Source organism: Macrosteles quadrilineatus, unplaced genomic scaffold (genome assembly GCF_028750875.1).
Source record: "Macrosteles quadrilineatus isolate MER2022 unplaced genomic scaffold, UCM_ALF_1.0 Scaffold_9__3_contigs__length_116548681, whole genome shotgun sequence".
Classification (NCBI taxonomy): Eukaryota; Metazoa; Arthropoda; class Insecta; order Hemiptera; family Cicadellidae; genus Macrosteles; species Macrosteles quadrilineatus.
The window spans coordinates 86,372,846-86,399,040 of record NW_026542602.1 but is presented as its reverse complement, the minus strand read 5'-3'; the positions used below and the strand labels follow the sequence as shown (position 1 = coordinate 86,399,040).

The window sequence follows — 26,195 nt, the reverse complement described above, 5'->3', positions numbered from 1 at the left end:
TCTAACTCAATAAATCCCGATAAAACATGGGTGCACTCCGATGGATTATTTAAATAAAGCATTGAGTTTATTCACTCGAAGAGTTATTGTTCTTTCATTAATTGAAAGCTTTTTAAAGTTATATATAAATGGTAAAAATAGTTTTACATTAAAGTTAGTCTTTTTGGTATTTTCATTATTCAAGAGGCTTTCAAATTGTAATAAGTTTATGAGAGGCATTAAAGTTTAGTAATCCTTCGCCACAAAAGCTTAGCGTCTCATTTCCTTCCCTAAATGATTGTAACTTTTAACGAACCAACTTCAGTAGCCCTCAAGGCTTTAGTCCATCTTTCATTTGGACACATTTATTTGTATTGCGGCATGTACTGAGCTATTGTTGAAATTACTTGGATAGTTTAGAGTAATGCTTTGACCAACGAATTAGTATTAGAACTGACAAATTGTAAATCTCTGCATGAGGTGGAAATAGTTATTTAAACGTGTTTATTGTTATAACAAACATGCTGAAATAATAAATGTTACGTTCTCTATATTGTCTGTAGAAAGATCAGTTCAGGAATTTTTCTTCTGTGTCAACTTGCAAAATGTTCAAACAAACACATACTTTGTACTGCTTTCTACGGTTTACTTTATCCACACATGATATGTAGATGCACTATGGGGAGGTGAAAGCACAAGAACCCACTTCCTTTTTCTCCTTTAAAGGAGAGCTATCAGAATAATTCACGGCCTTCCCTATAAACATACTTGTAGATCTGTATTTAAATCATCCACAATTCTAACTTTTCCCTGTACTTACATTCAGGAAGTCCTCACTTTTCTAAGGTCAAATTATTCTCATTTTCACACCACAGCCGGGACACATATCTGTTTTGCAATGATTCCAATCTGAGAATTCCAGCTTCTACCACTACCTTCTTTGAAAGACATTTAACATTGTTCTAACCTAAACAGTTCAATGCTCTCGCTCTTCAAATCAAGTCTACATCAGACACGGCTTCAAAAGGTACTTAAAGTCATTTCTCGCGGGTAAAGGCTACTACAGTGTCTGCGGATTTTTCGCTGACGGACAGATCTCATGAATTTCAATTTTAATTTTGTATAAACAAGTTAGTAAATAGTTAGTTTAAGTAATTTGGCGTGGGTAATGCATGGAAATTGTTAATCTAGCTAAATAAATGAGTTATTGAGTTACTGTTCACTAGGATTATTCATTATCTTCAGTGATATCTTCATACTTATTGTACTGTACGAGTATTTCTGATTAGGGTATTATATTCGTAAAACCAAATACTGTAGGCGTTAATCTGAGAACCCTGGTGTAACTTAGCTGATACTTTTGCAATGAATAGATCATGACTGATTGGATTATTTCAACATAACCTAAAAGAGGGGGACAATCTAAGAAATGATTAATGATGATAACAAATATTTTATTTTATTCATAATTTTGCCTCTAGGATTCATTAAATAGCATAAGTAAGGTTACTGACCTGTTGTCAATCAATCCTATTGATTCTATAGTGGATTACTAGTTTCGGGTTTTTATAACCCTATTATAAATCCTTATTTGAATTTCTTCTTGTCAAAAAAGAATTACTCAGCACTTGCCATTGTCAATTTGAAAATAATTTACACATAACAAAGAAACACACATGAGGAGACATTTACTTTTACAATATGTACAATACGCAAGGCTAGCCAAGGACTAAACCAGACCAAGAACATGTTAGGCGAGAAGAAATTCAAATAAGTATTTGAAAGTGGGGTTAAAACCCCGAAACTAGTAATACACTAGAATCAATAGGATTGATTGGCGACAGGTCAGTAACCTTATTTATGTTAAATATTTTATATTTCGCTCTACATCATAATAAAACTCATTTGAACTAATGTTGTTTGTAGTTTTACAACAGTCATTTTTACAAACCATAAACATAAACTGATAAATGAAGTGATTTTACATTGTGTAATGTAGGCCTAATTGCCAATAATTTATTTTTGAGGTGTGACAATGTGTATCCATTTAAACCATTCAACATTGTATCTTAATTTTATTTTCAAATATTTGAGCAGCATTTAACCAATTCATTTGTATTCTGTACACTATGGCAACACCTCTCAAACTTATCAGTCAAACACGCTGTATAAATACAAATGTATTTAACACTCGTTCGCTTTAATCAACTCTCATTGAGCAAACACAATACTTTATTTGCTTTGACTTCACATCAAAGAGTGTCACAATCAACTTTTTTAATCCAACTTTGCAATGAAGGATCAAAACTTTAAATCATCCGATTGTCTCAGCTGTCTTTTGAAGCGTATAATTTGACTTGGAACTTTAGTTTCCTTAGAAGCAGTAGCATTTAACTTTGTCCTCTTATTAATTTATTCACAACAAGAATTAGTAAGTAAATTGAGTTCGTTTGGAGGATAAATATTAATTTGGAATTCAATATAAAAGTAGAAAAATTATTCGGGAGGGTTTTTAAATTAAGTCAAACTCTCATTTGGTGAAATTAGTCATATTTGTATCATAAGTTTAAAAACTGGGCTATATATTTGCTGTTTCATTAGATAAAATTCTCATTAGATCGAATAACAATGTCATTGGTGAAAAAATTATCTCTGTAAAAGGGTTTGATATGGTGGAATTCAATACTGTATTATTAAATAATTTAAATCCGATTTTATGTCCTCCTGCAACACCCGTGTAAACTTTGTGTTTGCCGTATAGTTAGAAAAGCACTACAATTTCCCAATTTAGTTAAGAGTCCAATAATGCATGATATGAGCACTATCAGCAAAGTCAAGCGTGGCCGTTAGTGATATGAGTCAGTCATGATTGGCAGAGATCGACAGAGTCGAGCTGTAAAAAAAAACACAGTTAAGTTTGACTCTCTCAATTTCTGCCTATCATGACCAACTGTGTAAATCGCTTTTTTGTGATTTTGACTGTACTACACAGACATGGAGTGGAGGGTTAAATAAGAGACAAGAAAGTTTACAAAATCGCTCATTTTATGGCTAAGACGTTTATGTATACTGTACATGTATATGCCGCATAAAATCATAACAATCAGAAAATTACAAAACATATGTTCATATTTACACAAACCATACCAATACATATTATACATAACAGTTACAAGTAATTCAAAATAAATACGATGATGGGACATCCCAATATGGGAGAGAAATTTCTATGTACAACTATTTGGTTATGATTGGAATATATTAATGATAAGCAGTAAAATGTATCAATCTGAATCCGAGTTCACTAGATTTGTTTTTTTCCGCTTTTTAGCTGGTTTTGTTTTTATAACTTCTTCCTGCAACAAACAAAATCACACTCATTACCAGACTGTTAATATACCAACAATAAGCTTCCACTAACTTAAAGGGGTCCTAAGTATTAAGACTTGTTATTTTTTTTTACCATTATGCTTTTAAAGTTTTAAAACAATACACTTAAATCGCTTAGGGCTATAGCGTCGCTCTATCTATTTGACTTTTTTCTTTTGAGTTTTAAAGAATATTCTAAAGGCGACTGAATTTTTCTTGGTACTTACGTATTATACGGAGGCCACATATTTTACAGCGCGCTGCAGCGGTTATGTTAGGTTGGGTTATCATAAATATATGTTTTTTTATCAAATTAAACTATCTTAACCTAACCTAACCAACCAAACTTGCTGATGGTGAAGGTTTACTAATCGAATCTAATCTGTAGGTTAGGTGGCCTCCGTTTAATACGTAAGTACCTTTTTCTTTACTGTTGTTTCTCTACACAAGGTTAAGACATTAGTTTTTTTTTTTTTTTTTTGTACCTATTACCACTAACCCTATAGATTCAGTCAAGTGGTTTTAGTCAAGTTAAGCTTAGCTAAGTTATTATTAAGTTTTAGTTTTCCTTTAAATATGATTGTGCAGCTTATTGATTAGTTTAGTACAATGAATTGATAGCAGCTAGCTTACCTTATAACAAGTACTGATACACCATAGAATAAACAGAAGTTGCATAAAACCCAAAATGTTGTCTATACTTTCTGTGTGCTCTATAGCCTTCCTGTACTTCTAAGGTTAGCTAGCTGCTATCCCTTCATTACACAAGTCAAAATCCTGGCCTAGGGCCTCTCCATAAACAGCTTATTTGTCTAATGTCATTTATATAGGCCCTAACTTCAAAGTATTGCCAGACTTACCTCGCTAGATTCCTCAGAGCTATCAGACTTGTAAATCTTTGATTTGCCTTTGTTAAAGTTTGGTTTGCGACCTCTGCCTTTGCTCTTCCCCGTTTCGTCCAACTCCACCAGGGCAAACAGGTTACTAAAGTGATTCTTCTGCGCATCTGAACACGTTGACTGGAAAACACAAAAGATGGTGTTTCAACTGATCAAGGATAATCACATCAAGTTTAGGCTTTCAGTCAATTAAAATGGTTTTAGCAAATTTCCCATAAAGTGAATAAGTTATTACCGTAGGTCTCATGACTTGACTACAACTAGGATCCATACCCAGACCAATTTTTAAATGTTTTCAATAGAGACCAAAAACAGTATTGGTTTAATTTTTGAATTCAATTCAATTCATTCAATTCAAAACCACTTTATTCATTTCCTGTACATAATACATTGAATAGTGTCAACAGTTGCTTAGGCCTAATAGTTATGAAATACATTTCTAACATAATAAAATAAAAACAAAATTTTACAAACTTAATTTTTTTTAAGTCTAAACAAAAAATACATAAATTGAATTTGTTTTTGACTTCAAAGACTATTCAACTCTTCAAAAGAAAAAATACCCCCGCCGCAGCAAACCTGCCGACTAAGCGAATTTCCATTCGTCTAAATTGATTTTCAGTTAAATATATTTTAATAACATTAGGTTTAACGAGTACCTAGGTTTGCTGCTACAAGGAAACTAATAAAGTGTGTTTTAGAGTAAAATATTGATAGCTTAGTACAAAATAAATAAATTTGCCAAGTTTGATCAAAATATATCCATAAACAAGCAAACTACAACATTTGACAATATTCTCCATAAGAATAACATGGGAATTTTAAATTTACAATTTTTTTAATTTTCTCCGTTACTAATAATTGAACAAAAATACTTTTATATACTAAATTATTTGTTTTTTTAAGCTCTTTAAAAAGGTCTAAAGATAAATCGGGAATTTTTTTTGTTTTGAGGGTCAAAAGTGAGAAAAACCAATTTTTACCCCATAAAACCCCCCGTAAAGCCCCGTTCCCATGGTCCGATCATGCTGGTTCGCGAACTCATTCAAGTTTATCCCGCTTTACACCTTTAAACCAAATTTCATCAAAATCGGACAAAAATTACTCAAGTTATCGCGTTCACGGACGTATATATATATATCTAATATATAAAATTCTCGTGTCACAGTGTTTGTCTGCAAACTTCTCCGGAACGACTTCACCGATCGTTATGAAATTTGGTGTGTAAATTCTGTAGGTATGCGAATCGGACGTAAACTATTTCCCGTTTCGAAATTCTTAAAAGGGCTCCGCCCCAGTGGCTCTGGAGTTTCCCATGTTAACCTTATGAGAAATGGAATTAATGAATCTTAACAGCTGTTTCAATTAAACAAGTTGGTTCTGTTCTATGATGTTCAATAGCATTAAAGTTACAAGGATTACCAACAGGGTGCAGCACTATTATTTCTTTTACATTTATGACAACAGCTAATTTGCAACCAAAAGGTGAGTGAGCGTAGCGAACGAACTTCAACCTGGAGGCGAGTGAGCGTAGCGAGCGAGCTAACCTGAAGGCAAGTGAGCGCAGCGAACGAGCTCCAACCTAAAGGTGAGTGAGCGTAGCGAACGAGCTCCAACCCAAAGGTGAGTGAGCGTAGCGAACGAACTTCAACCAGGACGTGATTGAGCGATGCGAACGAGATCATCTTGAAAATTAAACGTAACGGTACTTTCTTTCCATCGGTCTGTCTTAGGGGAAACCTATAACTTAGGCGATACGAAGTTCGCCGGGTCAGCTAGTATATATATATATATATAAGTCTATATATATATACATATATAAAAATTTGAACGAATGGTGTTTTTGGCCTCTGGGGACATCAAAATGAAAAAGTAAATCGGTCCTGGGTCTAGGTCTTACCGTGCCACCTACGGTAATAGCTACTTCCCTATAGGGAAATTCGCTAATAGCCTTGCTGATGAGAAATCTCTTTAATTTATTTTTAAATATTGTTTTGGAAATCTCTGATTTAATTTCAATTGGGAGATTATTATAAAATTTTGATCCCGCATACATGGGTTTTTTTTAGACTATGGTGGCCAATTGCAAGGTTTTCCCGATTTCTGGTGAAATAATTATGACTATCCCCAACTCGTTCCAAATCATGAAGTCTGTCCTTTACTGATAAAATTGTTTCATAAACGTACATTCCATAAATTGTCATTATATTTTCCGATTTAAAATGTTCTTTACTAACAGAAGTTTCAAAATCTAAATTGCAGATAATTCTAATAGCTTTCATTTGCTTTTTTAGAATAGAATTCAAATTGTAATCACTAGTTGCACCATAAAGTGAAATCCCAAAAGATATACTTGAGTGGATATATGAAAAATATATAACTTTTAAAGTTTGTTTTTCACAAAAGGGTTTCAATCTAGATAAAGCAAATAATCCCGATGTGATTTTGGCAAGTAACTTTTAAACGTGACTGTTGCATTTCAGATTTTTATCAATTACCAATCCCAAGAATTTCATGTTGTCCATACTTAGAATTTCTGTGTTCTCGAGTCTGATGATTGGTTTATTTTGATCCCCTAATTCTCGAGTCTGAAAACTAATGAAATTTGTCTTATCTGGATTAAGAAGCAAATTATTAGAATTAAAAAATTATTTAAAACTGCTATATCGGAATTTGCCTTAAGTTCAATTTCATCATTTGATTTTGCAGTGATTTTCAAATTAGTATCATCGGCATATAGGCAAAGTTCACTCAAGTCACTGAGTTGGGGAAAGTCTCTAAAGTAACAAATGAATAATAAAGGGCCTAAGATGGACCCCTGAGGCACTCCAAATTTCACATCTCTAATAGAGGATCGGTAATGAATTTTATAGTTTTTGTTGTTTTGGTGAATTAATTCTACAAACTGTTTTCTGTTGGAAAGGTAAGACTTCAGTAACTTTAATGCATTGTTCTTTATCCCTAATTTGCTTAGCTTTGAAAGTAAAAGGTCATGTGATATTGAATCAAAGGCTTTATTTAAATCCATAAATAATCCTACCACTTTCAATTTACTGTCCAAACTATCAATAATAGATTCAACTAACTTTGTGGCAGCTGTTATTACAGATCTACCACTGCGGAAACCATGTTGACATCCTTCAAAAAGGCAATTCTTTTCAAAAAAATTTACTAGTTGATTATAGATTACTTTTTCATAAACTTTAGAAATAGCGGGAAGCAATGCTATTGGTCTGTAGTTTGAAACTAAGTACTTGTCCCCTTTTTTGAAAAGCGGTTTTAATTTTGCTAATTTAAGTTTATCAGGAAAAATACCAGAAATTAATGAAGAGTTAATGATGTGAGTGATTGGTTTAAGTAATACGAATCTTGCTTTTTTTAGGAGTACCACAGGAATACCATCATATCCTGTACTAAAAGAATTTTTTAGGTGGTTTAAAATGTAATCAATTTCTTTCTCATCAACAAAGCTAAATTTAAAATTGTTAGTACTAATTAACAACAGATCATTTTCTGAACTATTTTCTGTCTCAACTTGAGTTTGCTCCATACTACATATTGAAGTGTCCTCAATTAAATCTGCAAAATAATTATTAAATTGGTTACAAACCAAAGAAGGCTCAGTACATACAATGTCATTTGATTTTAAAATTATGTTTTGTATATCCTTTGCTTTATTTCCTACTTCTGAGTTGATAATCTTCCAAGTGGTTTTATTTACATTATTTGAATTATTAATAACAGATTTATAGTAATTTTTCTTTGCAGTGTACAATCGTTTTCTGAAATTTTTGTTCATTTCCCTAGTTTTTTTAAACATTTTTTTACAATTAACTTCTCTAGCCAATTTGCTGAAATTAGTTATATTTTGTTTTTCTAACTTCAATTCATTAGAGATCCATTTTTTGTTAAAATGTTGTCTTATCAAAGTCTCAGGAAAACAATTATCAAAATGATACATAAAAATGTGATGAAATGTATCATACTTTCTTTCAACCGGTGATGAGTAAAGGTTTGCCCATGATTCAAATTCCAGTGCCCTAATAAATTGATTAATATTTGCATTGCTAAATTTCCTCTTATACTCAAAATGGACCTTTGAACCAATATTTAATTTGGTGGCTTCACTATTATTGATAATTTCAAGAATTTGACCATCATGGTCTGAGAGTTGAGTGTTGATTCCTATGACTCTGTAATAATTGCTTTCTAAATTGGTAAAAATATTATCAATTGCGGTTTGAGTTGATTCGGTGATTCTGGTGGGAAAATCAATTAATGACTTAAATCCATTAGCTTTTACAATATGCAATAATCTATTTCTATTATTGTAACTTTTATCCAACATATCAATGTTTATATCACCAACAAAAATTATATGTTTACATTTTGAACTTAGAATTTCAAGCATGGTATTTAATCTTTCAATAAATTCAATATTGTATATTGGCTTTCAATATGTATATACACAGGATGGGGCAAAATGGATTAAATCCGCTGTAAAATAAACCCCTGACCCTATAAATTTTGAATGCAACAGTCATAGTCAAATCATAGGGATTTTCAAAATGTTCAATAGTAACAATTCATCACTAAGAATCCATATCGAGAATGATCTACCTGAGCCAGATGCAGAGCCCGCTGCATACACTCCAGCTTGTACAGCTGTCTACAGCCAGTCCTCAGTCTGTCTAGGTGTCCCAGTAGTTTGTCCAGTGAAGGGTTCCCACTAGTCTTGCCTCTCTTACGTTTGTTGGGGGATGTTTGAGGACAGCTGGTTGTAAGTAGTCCAGCCACTAGTTCTGCCAATCTCTCCTCATGGTCTCTACACCAACCACGCAACACTGACACCACAAACATGTCTGTCTGAGGTCGCACTTCCCGACACAACACTTGCTTCACCAGCTCCGACGTTGGCCTGCAAATATGTAAATTATATTATACACGATCAAAGATTTTGTGTATTTTTTTATAGGCCAAAACAAAAAAAAAAACACCAAGATAAACAAAACAAACATGGGTCTCTGCCTAGTTTTCTGTCTGTCTGTCTGAATGTGACTCACAATAATGTGTCCATAACTTTTTAGCTTCTTAAGCGATTGACTTATAACTTAGTACGGGAGTGTACCAACCCCCCCCCCTCCCCCTCTCTTTTACCTGGGAGTGTTCCAAACAAATATTTATTCCCCAAGGCAGCAATCAGGTAATACCTCATTGGTCAAAAGCTGAGCTCAATAATTAGCATTGCAACATTGTTCATATTCATTGGCTGCCTTGAATATGTATAAATATAACAAAGTTCTATAAAAGGGAAGACTTATGAAAGATTTAGGGTTGTCTGCAAATTTAATATCTCCATCGAGCTTCAAGTGTGGCCAATCAAGCTACATCAAATCTAAGAGTACCGTCAAGTTATTTACTTAATTAACTACCTTTGTGGGTAAATCTTACCCCAATAAGACAAAAATAAAAATATAAAAATTTTAAAAAAAGTTTCATCAAAATTGCTACCTCAAATGTTGTGAAAGAAAATTGGTGCTCCCACTAATTATTTAAATATGAATTGCATTCTGGCTTTAGGTTTCTGTGATGAGGGTCAACCCCGATTGAAATCTAACTGATATGTTGTAGATTGGCAGGTAGTAGGTTGTGTTAAGATGAAGAAAATGTGTATAAGTGTAGAGAGTTTGCAGAAGGACGAACACATTTGCACAGGTTTACTGCGGGTGTTCAATAGTTCCTATCAAAGGCAATGGTTAGCCTTGATCATTCATTCAAAGTTTGTGAATGATTGCTTGCTGGTCAGCAACTAAGACTACTAGCATTTATCATTGTCCTTGATAGTTTTATAGTGTAGAGGCCTATTGATTTGGCATTCTCTTCCAGTCACACCGCAATCACCTTGCCGAATTCCCTTAATTTTGGTCGCTAAATCAAACGAGGCTGCTGGGCAACGCAAAGTAAAACATTGTCAAAGTTTTTATTCCCTCCATCTCTTTTTTTAACGTAGTTGCAATAGACTTCAATAGTTTGACATCTTAAACCACACAAGTACGAGCACAGAATGTGATTTATACTTGGCGGAAGAATCAATTTTCTGTTGTGACTTTGTGGTAACTTGTAACGTTTTTAAATACTATGAAAGACTAATCATACCACAGGATCGGGAACCTGGTTAAACCTCAGTGGATGAAATAGGGTCTAAGATATTATGTAGGTAGCTTGTCCGTGGCTGGAGCTTGATGGTGAGTTTCATTTAGTGGACAACCCTCACACAAGTTATTCATAGCGTATACTTACCTCTCCTGTTTGAGCATGAGCAGTATGGCCGTGAGAGCCTCAGCGTGAGAGCTGTACTCTAGCCGAGGCAGGATGGGCAACACATAGTCTATGGGGATACCATGAGCTGTCACTAACTGCCACAAACACAACTGTTCAAAAGTCTCCCACGACAGTGAGGCAGACAACACTGCTTGGAACGAGTCTCCTCTGAACATCACCAGCCTCCCTGCAACATAATTATATGACATTTTCAAGCACAACAGATAGTTACTATGTCCTTGTTAACACTAATACCGAAACCCTACCTAGGCTGACGTTAAACGAAACCCCCGGTCTGTGAGACCCCATTTAAAAAATAATGGATCCCGCTTAGAAACACACAAACCGAAATCCTCGGCCTGTGAGACCCCGCTTTAGAATACACTAACGCTGGGCTTCTGAAACAGGCATGTTATGAACAGACAACCTGTCAAGGTCACGGCACCCATGCAAAATTAACAAACGATATATCAGTAGGTAGGGAAGGAAAAGGGGGGAAGGTATTGGGGGAATGGAATCTTCCAAGTAAACAGTGTTGCCAACATGCGTTTGTGAATATTCCCGTGGGCCTGTCAGACCGGGGTTTCGGTATTACTGTTAATATAAATAGATAAGCTAATGGTAAAAACAAAAACATAGTGGGGTAGAGAGAGTAGCTGTAATTTTTTATCCCCACTTGGCGCTCCACAAGCCAATAGTAGAGCGGCTGGATAACAGTTCTGTACTTTTGCTGGAGGTTATCTAAGTGCTGTATTGATAGGAAACAATAGATTTGTTGTCATCCACTCACCTTGGACTACTCGGCAGACAAGATCTTGTAGTTGGGAGGCATCCACAGTGGACACCACTAGATGTAGTAGATGAGTGTTGCCAACGGCTACCTGAGGGAATTGTGTGTAAACAGCAGGAACCAGCCAACATAGTAGTCTCACATCTTCCTCTTGACATAACTGAAAATAACACTCAAAATTTTAAGATTTTCCGGTTTAACTCAGCCTAACAATATGGTGTTTGATTAAAAAGAGGGTTGTCAGTAAATTAAGTATCCATGAAGCTTTTGTCACAGCCAAGCAAGCCAGTTCAAATCTTAAACCAAAGACATGTTCTTTAGTTCATCAACTACTAGTCTAGATGGTTCTGACCGCAAGGAGAGATCCAAGGTGACGTTAAGCTTGCGTTGACAACTTGTCTGCTCCTCACACATCTTTCTGTTGTGCGCTTTGTCACAATACAACAGATATCATTACCCAGACTAATGACGACTGATGCTTAAAAGTCTCTTAGGCCTATTGGGCGATCAGAGAAACCTTAGTTCAATTTAGTGGCAACCTTAGTAGCCTGTATAGCATCTCGTTTTCCTGGTCAGTAACCAATGAGAACCTCTTTGGCGAATGAGTGGGGGGCATGACGTCACTCTTCTCTTGATGGAACACCATTGCCACAACGATACGAGGTGAAGCTATCGGTGTTCGTGGCGTAGTGGTTAGCATACTCAACTGATCTCCATGAGGTATCCAGATCGAATCCCACTGGTAACAGTAACTTTTTGTCAAAGATTTTGCTTAGAATGCTTACTTCTTAACTGCGCATCTTTTGTTAGAATTTGAAGCATTTAATAATTTTATTTTATGAACAGAAATATTTTTTTTATTAGTAAACCTTTATTCTATTTTTATCTTGTATATTTTTTTATATTATCAGCAAGTTTGGTTGGTTAGGTCAGGTTATGACAGTTTAATTTTATAATAACAAATTAAAAGATTAATTTTATAGTTAAAAATTTAATTTTATAATTTTTCTTAAATTGATGTGAGGGGCTCTCCCATAATCCCCCACTCCTTCGCAGAAGAGGTTCTCATCGGTTCCTGACCAGGAAACTGAGACGCTAGTTAGTAGTTTGTGATTGGGTGATAAGTAACCATGGAAACTTGTTGAATATGTCGATGAAGGGGAGCCCAAGAAAGAATAGAAGAACAAAGAGAAAATGTTCTTATCTTTTTACTCTTTCTATGAGTGTTATTAATTATTTTCTTTGTGTACCTATACGATTTTAAACTTCTGAATGTTCTATTTAATGTTTTCATCATCTAAAACTTATTTGTTTTTAACCACGGGCACATCAATGCTAGCTAGTTACTATTATTGACAGCAGTACCGGTAGCCTAACAAAGGTCAATGACTTAAAACATTATCAGTGCGGAATATAGTATTTTTTTTTTATTTTTTTATGGGTTCGCTGCATATTTTTAACCTACTAACCTTTTTAAGTAGGAGCCCATCCGATTTGATTCGAACTGAGCCTTAACTATCCGAACCAAACTGAAATGTTACCATACGCATACCTTTTGTTTGATTTAAATTGTTAAAAGTATAAATTGTTTAATTAAGGTACTCTTACAGAATTCACACAAATACACACACAAAAAGAAATATTTTTGACAAACCTTTAGATCTGCTAGAAGTCCAGCTTCCAGCTCTTTGTCTTGGGTCTCACACAGTTCTTTGTACACTTGTGACTTGCCATTGCTGAAAAACACAAAACAATTAAAGCTACTGGACACTGGCTTGTACAACATGGTCTGGATACAACAGCATTCAAGATGTAAATTTTTTTAATAGAAAAAAAGCGTCCAAAGGGTGGTAATATAGAAATATCAATGTATGTTATTCTTTGGATACCTCGTAAAATAAAAATATAAACCTTATGTTGATGGATTTAATTTGTAACAAGAGGTTCTACCCGCGAATTCACGGGTGTACAGAAGCCACCATTAAATTAATTTAATCAACTTTGACTTCATTTAAAGGGCCCAAGCTCGAGAAATTGTCGTCTAAAAGGATGTTAAAAGCAGTGGAACCTTCATACCGTACGTCCTGAGGTGGCCGAGGTGGGTACGGTTGTACCTGAACTCGCCGCTCTCCTCCACGACGTCTGTAATACTTTAATACTTTTCAATGAAATGGCCTGTTAAACCGGCCTGTTAAAGATCGGTGACAACCTCTTGGAACGAACAACACACATGGTTTGTTACTCTCATAATCATCGTGTTTCGATCACCTTTAGTCACTCACTTGTATCAAACAGCTACAAATAGCTTCACTGTCCACTTACCGAACCTCTTTTAAGAACACAAAACTAAATAATAAAATAAGTAAACAAAAATGTAAACAAACAAACTATATTGTCAATTGCATTGGCCAGCTGTTGTTCACTAAATTAATCGAATAACTTTGACTTCCAAAACATGCAAGGCGTAGCCCTTTGGAAATCAGCCTGTGGGGCAGAGCCCTTAGGGAGTTCGTCCATATCAATACTTTTCGGCAAATCTACACACTCTGAGCTTCATTTTGATATGCCATATGCCTATATTTTCACTTGATAAATGGCCTTAACCGTTTACATAAAATTTGATTGTATCACTTTAATAATATAATAGATGTTTTTTTAATGGTTTGTTAATGACATGAGGTAGCAGCACCAACTCCAACTCCCTTCTTGCTTCCTCTTAAGTCGCCCCTCTGACAGCATTGGTGTACTTAGACTTTACAGAGCAAAACAATAGGTTTAGCTAGTCTAACTAGTTTATCAACATCTAATATCCAATCTGAATCCTAACTCACCAGACCTTAAATAATAGATGTGTAGCTGCTCACTTTCTGAGCCCAGCTGAGTGTATCCTATAGTTAAGTGGTCGAGCAAGAAAATCAAGTGAAGCTGAGTCTTGACGATCCATATGTTATTACCCTGATCGTAGTAAGTGTTTGCAAAGAAAGCTGGGTTAAAAATCTTGCTCACGTTCCGCAGTCTTACAGCAACCATCATCATTTCCCGCAGTCACGGAAACATCATCATCATCATCTGTAATTGCGGCAAATGTAAAATATATTCCACTGTTGTGTAGACAAGATCATCGTCTCCCGTGGTCATTGAAGCTTGTCATAGTTTTCTGCAATGGCTGCAAACTCTTCAACATCTTCTGCGGTCTTGTAGTATTATCTTTGTCTTCCGTGGCCATGGAAAATCATAATCCCCTCCGCGATCGGAGCAAAAGCGTGGATTATTCTATTGCAAAATCTTCCCAGACGTGTTCTGCTATCGCAATAGATAGAGCTTGGCTTGGCCTCTTTTCTGTAGAATAGCCCGAATTTAGATTTAAATCCATCTATCAGATTTTTTAAATATTATAATGTGTTACAGTCCCAATTGATTCAAATGATTGGAGTTCTGATGTGAAATATTTTGTACACAACACCAGTTTTACAACACACACAGTTTTATAACTAAGATGGTAAAACGGACACATGAGTTGATCACTTACCTGTTGATCTTGCCACTCTCCTCCTGCAGGTGTGTGCTGGCCTGAAGGTAGTATAACAGTAGGTAACCTATCCGTGGTTGATGATTGTACATCTCACTCAACACTGTCAACAATGGTAACCTTCGCGAGTCGTCTTCACTCAGCTCTGCTAGATTTCTAAACAAGACAAACAACGGCCGGCCGATGCTGTCTTCTATACTGTCTTCTGTCACTGTGTCTGGGAACACTTTGCTAGTCCACGTATGTCGCAGCACACCACACAAACATTGTCCTAGACTAGCCAATGTGTCACTGTCCACCTCGTCGTCTTGTATCACTGTCTGTACCACTCTCTCCATCGCTTCACACCTGCAATTAACATATATTGTTGATACGTGTGTTGTCCACAATAAGAATACAAAATATTTTAAGATTGAATACCGTCGCAGCAAACCTGCGGACTATTTGCTAGATTGGATTTTCAATAAAACATTATCTTAAAATTGCCAGATATATTTCCTATTTTAAAAAGGTTTACCGTATTTAATAGTATAAATTAATTATTTATAAAAGTTCTACCCCCATCTAAAAAATATCTAATATTCTTGTTCCTATAGTCTGATCATGCTGAGGATAACAAAACAAAAAATATCAGTCCCAAGTCTTACCATTTGACCTACGGGATAGTTTAATCCTTATCAGAAATTCCCTAAAATAGAATAACGTGAGGTCAAAATTACTTTTAGCTATTGTTTTGTAAAAGAGATGTACAGAAAAATAGTTTATACTTTAGCACACTTATAACACACTTTTGTATAGCCTGGTATTATTATTATTATTATTATTTTTTATTTTTTTTGCCTGACTGTGGCTTATTAAGCACAATATCCCTGACTTGATTGTTTCACAGGACATTGTAATTTATATACTCACTTAGCCTCATTGTCAGTCTCACTATGTAGCCTTTCCACAGCATCTCGCAATGGTCCTTCCAGTCCCTTGCCTAACTCTTCATCCTCTAGCCATTCAGACAACGGGCTGTCTTTTAACTTGACCTTGGCTGAAACATAAACATATCATTCAAGACTACTACAGGATATAATGTTCTTCAGTCCACCTTCACATCATAGGACCTTGTCTTTAGCCGTAGCCCAGAACCGTTTTCACATTAGCCTAACTTACGTTAGGCCTAGAGGGTCACAGCATTATCACTCAGATGAAAGCCATTAGTGATTAGCAGGATTCAAACCTGAGACCTCAAGGTCCAAAGTCCCACACTCTAACACTAGACCAGCTCGCTCATATAGCTTTCTACTAGAAGTTGTTGAATATTAGAGACTCTTGAACATATTGGATGGATATTTTAATTGCTAGTTTCAGAATTCACTTTAACACATTAGGTACAACCAACTACTGTATATTATTACTCATCCCTCTAATACAGAGAAGTGTGATGGTTGATAGGGAACGTGTTAAATTCACAAATTCAAATTAATAACCACAACCTGAAAGTAAGTAAACCCTTATATCATTAAGATAAAAACAGTTATCCAGAAAAAGTAAAAACTTGAGTGTAGGCCTACTAAGGAACAAGGTAAAGTCTTCAGCTGTTACTAAGGGTAGACTCTAACATCTTGGTTAGTTAGTAGGATTATGACTCTCTGTCTTCACCTTGTCTTTCACACCTGTCTTTTGATAAACAAAAACTTATTGTATATTAAGTTACTTTTATGTTTTTCACCAATTTTGCCACTGTTATTGTGTAAGTTGCATAGGCAATTCATGTGGTGACTGCAGTGGTAAGAGTATTGTCTAGATTAGCCCTAAATATTACTTATGAGTTTTTATCATGTTCAGTTGTTTAATGCTTCCTTTACAAACATTCCAATCATAACCATTTTGCCTACCTTTGTTAGGAAAGGTCAGGATGGAAGTGGGGCAAAGGTATGCAAGGAAAAGCACATCTTAGACTGTACAAATGCTTCAAAACTAATTTTATTCTTTCCCGAAGACCCCTTATTGGCCTATAATGACGAATCAGATTGTGATCTGAAACCGAAATTATTTACTTTTATTATGGTGAAAAAAGTACAACAAAGTTTACTCAACACATTTCTAAAATAAAAATTAAGGACTAACTAAACAATAAATATTTAGGCCATTGTAACAAATTAAATACAATAATCTTACGAAATCCCCAAAACTAATTTCATGATTTCAGATTTTCTGGCTTAAGAAATTATGTAACTGATTTGATATAACCTATTGACATTTTATGAGAAAGTATTTTACAAGTACAAAAGAAAAAATCCACAATGGAAGAATTAAAAAATGAAAAATTAATATTTAAAACAAAAAAATACTAAAGATAACTTGCGTGTTTAGCTGTGTGGTTAGGCACACTGTTTTGAGCTCAACATAAACCTAAATTCCATTCCACTTTCATTGGGGGCAATTAAGGTTTTATAAGGAATAATTTTTGTATCAATATTATCGGAATAGTGGAAAACTTAATAATTATAGTATTTTGGGTTGCATTAACCGAAAGTTCACCAAAGGTTGCTTGTCCTTGTGTCCTCGTAAAAGCAATGAGTAGCATTTTACTTAATTCTGAACATTTTTGTTAAAGGAAAAAGTAGATAATTTGAAAAAAAAGACAAGGTGCAGGACCTGATGTTTTCAGGACGACTAGTATGATTGAAACAATTTAAAATACCTGACACTTCCTAATGTGGGATGTTGTACAATGAAAGTATAGACTTACCAAGAGGTATGTCATCATCATCCTCTTCATGCTTGGTGTGTGTTTCAGCCTCATCATCACTGAAGGAAGGCTCTGAATGATCGGCTCCATGGTTGTTAGACAAGCCGTCCATATGATTGGCCAAATCGTCTCTCGGTTCTTCTGACTTTACACCTACATCAGTGCAAACATTACTTTTACATTATTAAGTCAGATTATAATTCATGGTGTCTACTAAACCTGGTTTGAAAAATTCAAGGAGTTTTCCAGGAGAATTCAAGACAAATTCCTGAATTTTAAGAGCTACTATCGGAGATCAACTAATCGCAACCCGCTAATAATAATATATTATTAATATTATTATTATTTGAATTTGAAACAAAACTTTTCTAAACAATAATATTTTATACAACATAATAAAACAGTATAACTGGTGGGAAAGGCGACACCAGTTATCATCTCCCGCGATCGTGGGAATACCGGTGAGCATATCTTGCAGTCTCGTCAACACCAACAACTGATCGCAGCAAAATAGGTTCGCATATTTCATGATTACAGCGACACCAAAAATCGTTTCCCGCGATCGCGGCAACACCCGTGCCCATATCTCGCGGTTTCGGCAACACCGATAATCGTCTCCCGCGATCGCGGCAACACCCTTGACCATATCTCGCGGTTTCGGCGACACCGATAATCGTCTCCCGTGATCGCGGCAACACCCGTGACCATAGCTCGGGGTTTCGGCAATACTGATAATCGTCTCACGCGATCGCGGCAATACCCGTGAGGATATCTTGCGGTTTCTCGGCAAAACCAAAAATCGATTCCCGCGATCGCGGCAACACCCGTGACCATATCTCGCGGTTTCGGCGACACCGATAATCGTTTCCTGCGATCGCGGCAATACCCGTGAGGATATCTTGCGGTTTCGGCAACACCAAAAATCGTTTAAAATGACAATGTAAATTACAATATTGTATTGTGCAAAGACTACCTTCTTGACTAGGCGGAGGATAGCAGAACTCCTGGAATGTTTCCCGCACCATTACCCTCAGGTCCTTGTCCAGCCTGCTGTGGTCAAACAGTGCGTACAATGAGGGCAGCACTCTCTTCTCTATGATGTGCCTGAGAGATGTGTAGATACCCTGGCGTACCTTGTCACTAAGAGGAGGGTAGAAGTTTGGAATTATCTGAAAAAAAATATGTGATTGAGTTAGAGTGTGTTGTTTTGCCAAAACTTGTCTTGTTGATACAGGTGCGGGGAGCCAAAGATTTTAATAGAGCCTTTTTTGGAAAAAAGCTTGAACGACAACTTTTTATCCTAGCTTTTTATGTAATGAATTTGGCGCAGTATAAAAAATAATAAGTTAATGTGTGACAAATCTTTTTAAAATAAAATTAAGTGCTGTAGAAAAGCAAAATTAAATTTAGTTATCATAAATTATGTGTAGGGCCTATGTGTATTTATCCCATCAAATTGTTATCACAGTAGTAGTGTCTTTCACGGTCTCATGAACATCACTACCGACTCCCGAAATCGCAGAAAGACCCAATATATAAAAATTTCTCCCACAGTTGCAGACACATCGAGGTCTTCTGCGTTTGCAGAAAAATCCTGAACAATTTCTGCTGTGTCGGAAACATCATCATCTTCTTCCACGGTTGTGTCGACATCATTATTGTCTCCCATAATGAAAGGAAAATACCAAACATCTCCCACAGTCATGGAATTATAATCATTATCTACAATCACAGAAACTTCATAGTCGTCATCCACATTGTGGTGAAATCCTGAGTACAAAAATCTCTCTTTGTAAACATAATATCATCACGATCGTTAAAGATTTTCTCCACGTCGATTTTCTGACTTGATGCTCAATCTCTCAAACTTCAAGGCAGACTAAATCTACTCTCTTGCATACCTCTACTAGACAGCTTATAAATCTGGTATAATTGATGCAGATAGTTGGAGTTGGAGATAGTTGGAGTTGAATAACATAATTTACAATAGATGTTATTCAGTTCAGAAGTTATTCACATGAACCTTGATTACAAATCTCTCATGGTGATTATCAAATATGGCTTGTTATTGAGGTGTGTAACATGTGACTAGGGGTGATATAAAATCAAGGTAATTAAAAAATAACAATCAAGGGTGATCAAGGGGTTGTGAGGGGCTTGTTTTTGACTCACCCTACACAGAAAATCCAGCAGGGTGGCGGTAACTACAGGGTGAGATCTCATGGAATGATGCATGACGAGTATGCCTGGCTCTATGTTCATGATGTTGTCTCGCTCACTGTCAAAGAACAGCCAATCGTAGAACAAAGCCAGCTTGGCGTTAGCAGCGGCTACGTGGGACGTACAGGTGGTGAGTAGCCAACCAATGATGGCCCAGCGAGGTATGATGTCTGAGCACAGCAGCTCATTGGTCGGATGAATCACTCCTACTATGAACCTGATCAGGTCTATCCTCAGTGTTTGGGACTCTGGTGTGGCGAGGTACTGTGGATAGATAAATAAATATGTAAATAGCACGTTTATTGTCACATAAACGTATTACATTAAAGTATAGCTACAAGACATTGTCAAGATTGATACGAACCTAAAATAATAAAAAATACCTAGTCCTACTTAGTTTTTTTATTAGTTGATAAGTTTAGTTAACAAAAGAAAGCGCTTTGTACAAAGATCATACATTTCCCAGACAGCAAATTAAATTGGTCTTGCCGCCTACACCTCCACATGTATTTTCAAATTTAAAAGGTTGGTGGCGTCTTTTAACTTTGCATTTGCCCCTCCATTTCCCCCACATAGGCCTCAAGCATGTGCGTGGAACAATCCCACAAAGCAAGAGCGAGCCAGAACAAGATTTGAACTTTACTGATGAAATGTAGAGGCAGGTACCAGGATCCAAACCCAACAACTAAACAAATAACATAGTAAACAGAGCCATCAAATGTAGTTACCATTTTCTGGAACCAGTCCTGGTAGCGTTTGTGGTTGCCGAAGCGTACATGTGAGGTGAGAAAGACAATCTTTCGCTCCATTTCAGGTGTGAGTCGTCCCTGAAGGAACCTACGAGAGGTGCGGCTCTGCAACAGTTGTTGGACACCTAGCACACAGAGATCAGCACGACAGATCTGGTCAGTAACATGGCAGCTGGCTTAACCTCAACATTAAGACGTACCTCTACAGTCCACACAATATTTGTGGCTTTCTTAAAATCCCCACAGACCCCTACAATATTCTCTGACAAACAGTTCTAAAAAAACATGTTTGCTGCTTGCAAAGTGTGTTCATCTTAATCAGCTATTTCATTATACGGATGAAATGAATAATCACATTATATTATGCTCAGGACATTGTACAAAACCTTAGGGTTAGTCAAAATATCATGACAAAGCCATACAAAATACATCTATGTTTGAGCTAATGTTTAAATCATTTATAGGATCCATACTGTTACGGTATGAAAATAACAAGAACTAAAATGAACCCTCCAATACGAAATGATAGGTGAAAAAAAATAATTAGGACTACTCTATCTGTACTCTTATCTGACCGTGATTATAACAATTAGTTGTTGGCAGAGCTTGGCATGATATTTACTAGAGAAATAAAATGAACTTTTACATAAAAAAAAAACATCATTCGTTTAGAGGCAGTTTTTGTTAGTTGAGGTTATACAGATTAAAAACTAAATTGAGTGTAAAGAGAGTGTTATGAGTGCAGCTTATAACTACAACTTAATCACTAAAATGTCTCTAATCCCCTGATACGGTTTAATAAATAACTAAAACTGAAAACTTTGGTTATCAAAAAAAATTATGTATAATTTAAGCTAATCTTTACTAATGCTGAGTAGGCCTACTCACATTACATTTTAAATTACTCAAAATTTTGTTTGAGAAACACAATGTTTATCACGATCTATGTTTTGTTATTTCTTCACTATAAATTAACAGACCAACTGAAGTAGTTTTTATTGTAAGCCCAAAGCTATGTTCATTCAATGAGCTTTTTGTCACAGTTAACAAAGAAGATTAAGGCACAGTCTACAAAGTTTATACTTTATTTACTACACATTTTTAAAGTAGACAGTTTTTTATGTCTTTATGGGCTGATTTTAAGTTCTATGAATATTTAAAGCACTGTAACCTTGGAATTTAAACTCTTTAAGACATCATTGCTATGATTTTTGAGACCATTATTATCTAACTTAGCCACCAAATCATCAAATCTCTTCTCCAGTTATCTAGTCAACATTTATTTCATTGCTAAGTAAATTATTTACTGTTAGATAAATTGTTAGACAGAATAGAAGTACATTGACAAGTAAAAAAAAAATTTACTTAGTTAAATTGAGCGACCGGCAGACTGATGTTGGATACGCCAACTTTGTTAACTCCACCAAACACTAAAATAGCTTATTCCTTATATGGAAAATTGGCTAACAGGGTGGCCACAGAACAAACTGCAGGAAAAAGATTCACACATTATCCCGGGTTTTCCCAGCACCAAAACAAAATAGGTTTAGAGATCCAGGATTCAATTTTTTCAAGTTTCTATTTTGGTTTTGAGATTTGAAAATCATGGTTCTTACCAGCATTAGTATCAAAAGTCAGTGAAACATACGAAGTAACGATAGTCACTCACCAGTAAACGAGGAACACAGAGTCTTGGGGTTGTTGAGCATATCTCTCCACAGCAGTTCAAACTCTGGTATCCTAGCGACGTTCTGCAGCAGCCGGACCAAGTCTCGGCCAATCACCATGCAGTCTACGAACCTCTCTCTCAGCAAGGACACCAGAAATGTTGTCTCCTTCTGTCTCAACACTGCATGTTGAGGTCCAGCGTGATCCTCTACTAGCCTTAGATAGTTGTAGACCACTGACGATAACAGGATCGGATGTTTCTCTAGCCACAGCCTGCGGAACAATTGTACTCGTTATTACAGTACATTATTATCTTGAATCAAATTATTCTCTATGTTATAAATAAACAGAATCTTGTTTTTTTTTCTTTTTTTAACAAGAAAATCCCTTTAAAATAACTTATGGAGATGATTAACCATACGTAAATGTGGAGTATTTTTTGTTTGTCAAATCTGATGTGAGCAATGACATTGTTTATTATACAAGTACATGTAAGTCGCCTCAATAATTCAGCTCAGCCAGAAAATATCCTAACCTCAATGATCCATGTGGGCCTACGTTTTTCAGAACAATAATTATTAGTTGTCATATTCCAAAGACAAAATACAATGTGCAATTCATGATAAAAGTGTCTCTTTTAGTCACAATTAAATTTACCTACTTGGCAAGCTGTGTGGGTCACGCTAATCTCTTGTTTTAAAAAATTCCACTTTGCTCACTAGTTGCAGAAATGACTAAATTCTTCACTAGGCCTATACACGTATACTATCGGTTTTGTACTAGGTACACATAATCTGTAATTTCTACTTATAAATAAATATATTGGTTGAGTATAAAATAATTTTTTTATGTGTTAAGTACCAAGGCTTCTAGATTTAGTTAGTAAAAAACAGTGTAGGAATGATAGTACATCTTCCAAATTGTATCAACCTAAACTCATTCTATACTATCGGACAGTTTTGTTCTTCCCTTTTTGTCATCTCTTTTACACCGCTAAATTTCACTATTACTTGTAAGTGTATTTCAACAATGTTGTAACTTTGCAATTAGTACATTTTTGTTGAGCTTTCTACCTGCCACCCTGTCAAATGTTTTTACTAACTTAAATCATCATTGTAAAGTGGTTTACGCCGTAAATAGATTAATTTAATCATCTTTTCCGGTTCGACTCAGAGCTTCACCTTCCCTCTAACTGCCAATAATCAGCTAAAAATCAAATAGGTTTTATATCGCTATATGACTTAAGATTCTAGAAAGTACCTGTTCTCGATGAACGTATCCAACATGTAGTCGACCAGCGCAATATTGCGATGAGAAGTGTCGCCTCCAGCCGCATGCCTCATCAGGTTGTAGCAGACATTGTCAACACCTGCGACTCCCGTCCGGATCAGCTCCCTCAACAGCCAGAGTAGCTGTGATCGTGAAATATCCAACATCTTGAGCCACTTGTCCACTACCAGCTGTGACAGGTGGATCAGTACCATTGACAGACCATCTCTGGTCACCAAGGCTAGGTCCCGGAAACTCTACAAGCAGAAACACACTTTAGATACACTAAGACGAATACTATTTATACAATAGACTCCCGACTAACCACAATAATGAGTGACTGAGGGGTCGTGGGTAATCTAAATCGTGAATAGTGCAAACTTAACTTAAAATACCTGGGCAATCACTAAACATGACTTTGAATGGATGGATCAGCTTTAATAGAGGATAAGAATAGTCAAACACTTTAAATGTGGTGTAAAATAATTTTAACTTTGTTTCATATAAGTCTATTTACAAAACAACCATTACTGGAGAGCTTATGTAATAGCCCTGTAAATAAAAATGAATAAAATACAAAATGTAAAACCCGTGGGGGAGGCAAAGAGAGTTCAGAAAAACACAGTGAGTTCACAACTTATAGAGCTCATTTTTTTATTCTCTTTATTCTAAACATGATAAAAAAGGTTCCCAAAAGAACAAAATATTGTGTATTTTAGGTGTGTTCTCACTTCTGCATGTTCTACACTAGCCTACTTGTACTTTCCCCCCTCCCCGCCCTTCATTCTAAAAATCAAAATCCTGACCTAGAGCATTTCCTTGAACGAAGCTTAACTTAAAGACCTAACCTTTATTTTTCTCTCTTCCTTATTCCTTGTGTCACCATGCATCATTCTAATCTCTAACCATTTTTTCACAATCAACCTTTCCATTTCTGGCTTGTCGAATTAACTGATTTTTTTAGAAAATAAAATCCTTAGTGACAAACCTTGGCCGCGTTGTGAGGTTCGGACAGTATAACACACAGCAGTCCCAATGAAACGGCCTCCTCATGTGCCTTATCTCTACTGACTGCATTGTTAAGGGCATCATGAGCTTCCTTCTCAGACAACCCTGATATGAGGCCCTGCAGGGTGTGGTAACTTTGTTCAAACTTCTGCAACAGAACAAAGAAACATGACGAAATGATTTTGGCAATCGTACATATATAGGCTAATCTAAAAACTAAATTTATTGATTAACATCTTAGTATGTTTCAATACTGGAAGCTGAATAAATAGTGGTCAAATCAACAATAAGTTTTGTTCAAAAGAATCCCGTATGATTGTGTCATGAAATGACCCAAACATATCTTTGCTAAGAGAAGCTCGGTAATACAGTATGTTATGAAACTGACATAGTAACTGATTAATTAGCCTGAAAATATATTTATTTGGAAATCACAGCCTGAATTCCTAAAACTCTCAATTGTGTTTTAAGATGTGTCTTAATTACCACTCAATAGAAAATATTTTTTACACTGGCTGCAAAGAAAAAAAACATAAGCTATTCTCCTGCCTGAAGGATCTGACATGAATAAACTGACTTCAAAAACTTTAGAAATGGCTGGAATGCTCTCTAAATTACAAAATGTAATTGTAATCAATCTGTATTCATGTTTAAGAATTTCCAATAGGCCTATACAGTATTAGATTATTAGGTACTAATACCAACTAACAATTTACAATTCTAATTCATAAGTCATTCCTATTCTCTTAACCAACTCTCTGAATTGATCTAGAAATGTACCTAATACAATATTACATTATCATGAAAACTCATTGTTAAACTATACTATGTTATTAGATTGTGTACTTATAACAATTATTTTTGGTAGTCTGGATTCTACGGTTTAAAACCTTATCCACCAGCCATGAACCTTTGTGATTACAAATAAAAGTACTTGAAATGTTAATTTAAATTCCCAGACCTTGATATTTCTTGTAATGAATATATTTTTAACATTATCGTTACCGGTACACATTAAGTTAAATACATCCAAAAGCAGTATTATTAATTTTCAATTCCTATTAAATTTTTAACAAGAGCATTGTTGTTAGAGGTAATTTGATTTGAAAACCAATATCTATTAATTGGGACATAGGTTGGGACATAATTTAGTGTTATGAACAAATCAAGAGATGCTGTGTTGCTATGGCAACGGGTAATCAAGTTGAAGTGCTTTATATTGCTCCACTTGGGGCAACTAGTGTTACCATCTAGCTCAATGGTTTAATTTGATATAACCAAATTAGATAATTTGTTAAAGCAATAAAAACTTTCTATTGGTTCGACTTTATAAAATAATCTTTGTCAGTCTTAATTAGTTGTTAGTCTTGTCTTAGCCATTAAGATCAATCACACAAAGCAAAAATCACAAAAAATGCATATCTATGAAGTTTACTAGTACTTTGAATAATACTCCTTATTAGACTAAGTTTAACCAATACAGATAGTGACTACCATCATTGACTATTGGATAATGTTGTAGACATGCCCTCTATTTGGACCAGCCATATAGAGCTTAGTTGTGTGGGGTAGCGGAATTTTATCCACCTGGAATTTTACCCCCTGAGCAAAACTGACGTCACAAACTAGAGGGTAAACTTACGGCCACAAA

General features: G+C 35.5%; 1 protein-coding gene across 1 annotated transcript in view; it reads right to left on the bottom strand.

The window, feature by feature from the left end:
- Nucleotides 1-3,006: 3,006 nt before the first annotated feature.
- LOC129003836 (integrator complex subunit 3) overlaps nt 3,007-26,195 on the bottom strand; it is a 29,990-nt gene continuing 6,801 nt past the window's right edge. The window contains exons 2-16 of the mRNA XM_054432160.1: nt 24,525-24,692; nt 23,528-23,793; nt 22,269-22,540; nt 20,579-20,724; nt 19,803-20,114; nt 18,604-18,799; nt 17,631-17,783; nt 15,800-15,926; nt 14,888-15,235; nt 13,013-13,094; nt 11,359-11,518; nt 10,548-10,755; nt 8,868-9,165; nt 4,209-4,367; nt 3,007-3,335 (exon numbers count right to left, since the gene is read on the bottom strand). Coding sequence (XP_054288135.1) covers nt 3,264-3,335; nt 4,209-4,367; nt 8,868-9,165; nt 10,548-10,755; nt 11,359-11,518; nt 13,013-13,094; nt 14,888-15,235; nt 15,800-15,926; nt 17,631-17,783; nt 18,604-18,799; nt 19,803-20,114; nt 20,579-20,724; nt 22,269-22,540; nt 23,528-23,793; nt 24,525-24,692 — 2,967 coding nt within the window. The 3' untranslated portion in view covers nt 3,007-3,263. The remainder of the gene's footprint in view (nt 3,336-4,208; nt 4,368-8,867; nt 9,166-10,547; nt 10,756-11,358; nt 11,519-13,012; nt 13,095-14,887; nt 15,236-15,799; nt 15,927-17,630; nt 17,784-18,603; nt 18,800-19,802; nt 20,115-20,578; nt 20,725-22,268; nt 22,541-23,527; nt 23,794-24,524; nt 24,693-26,195) is intronic.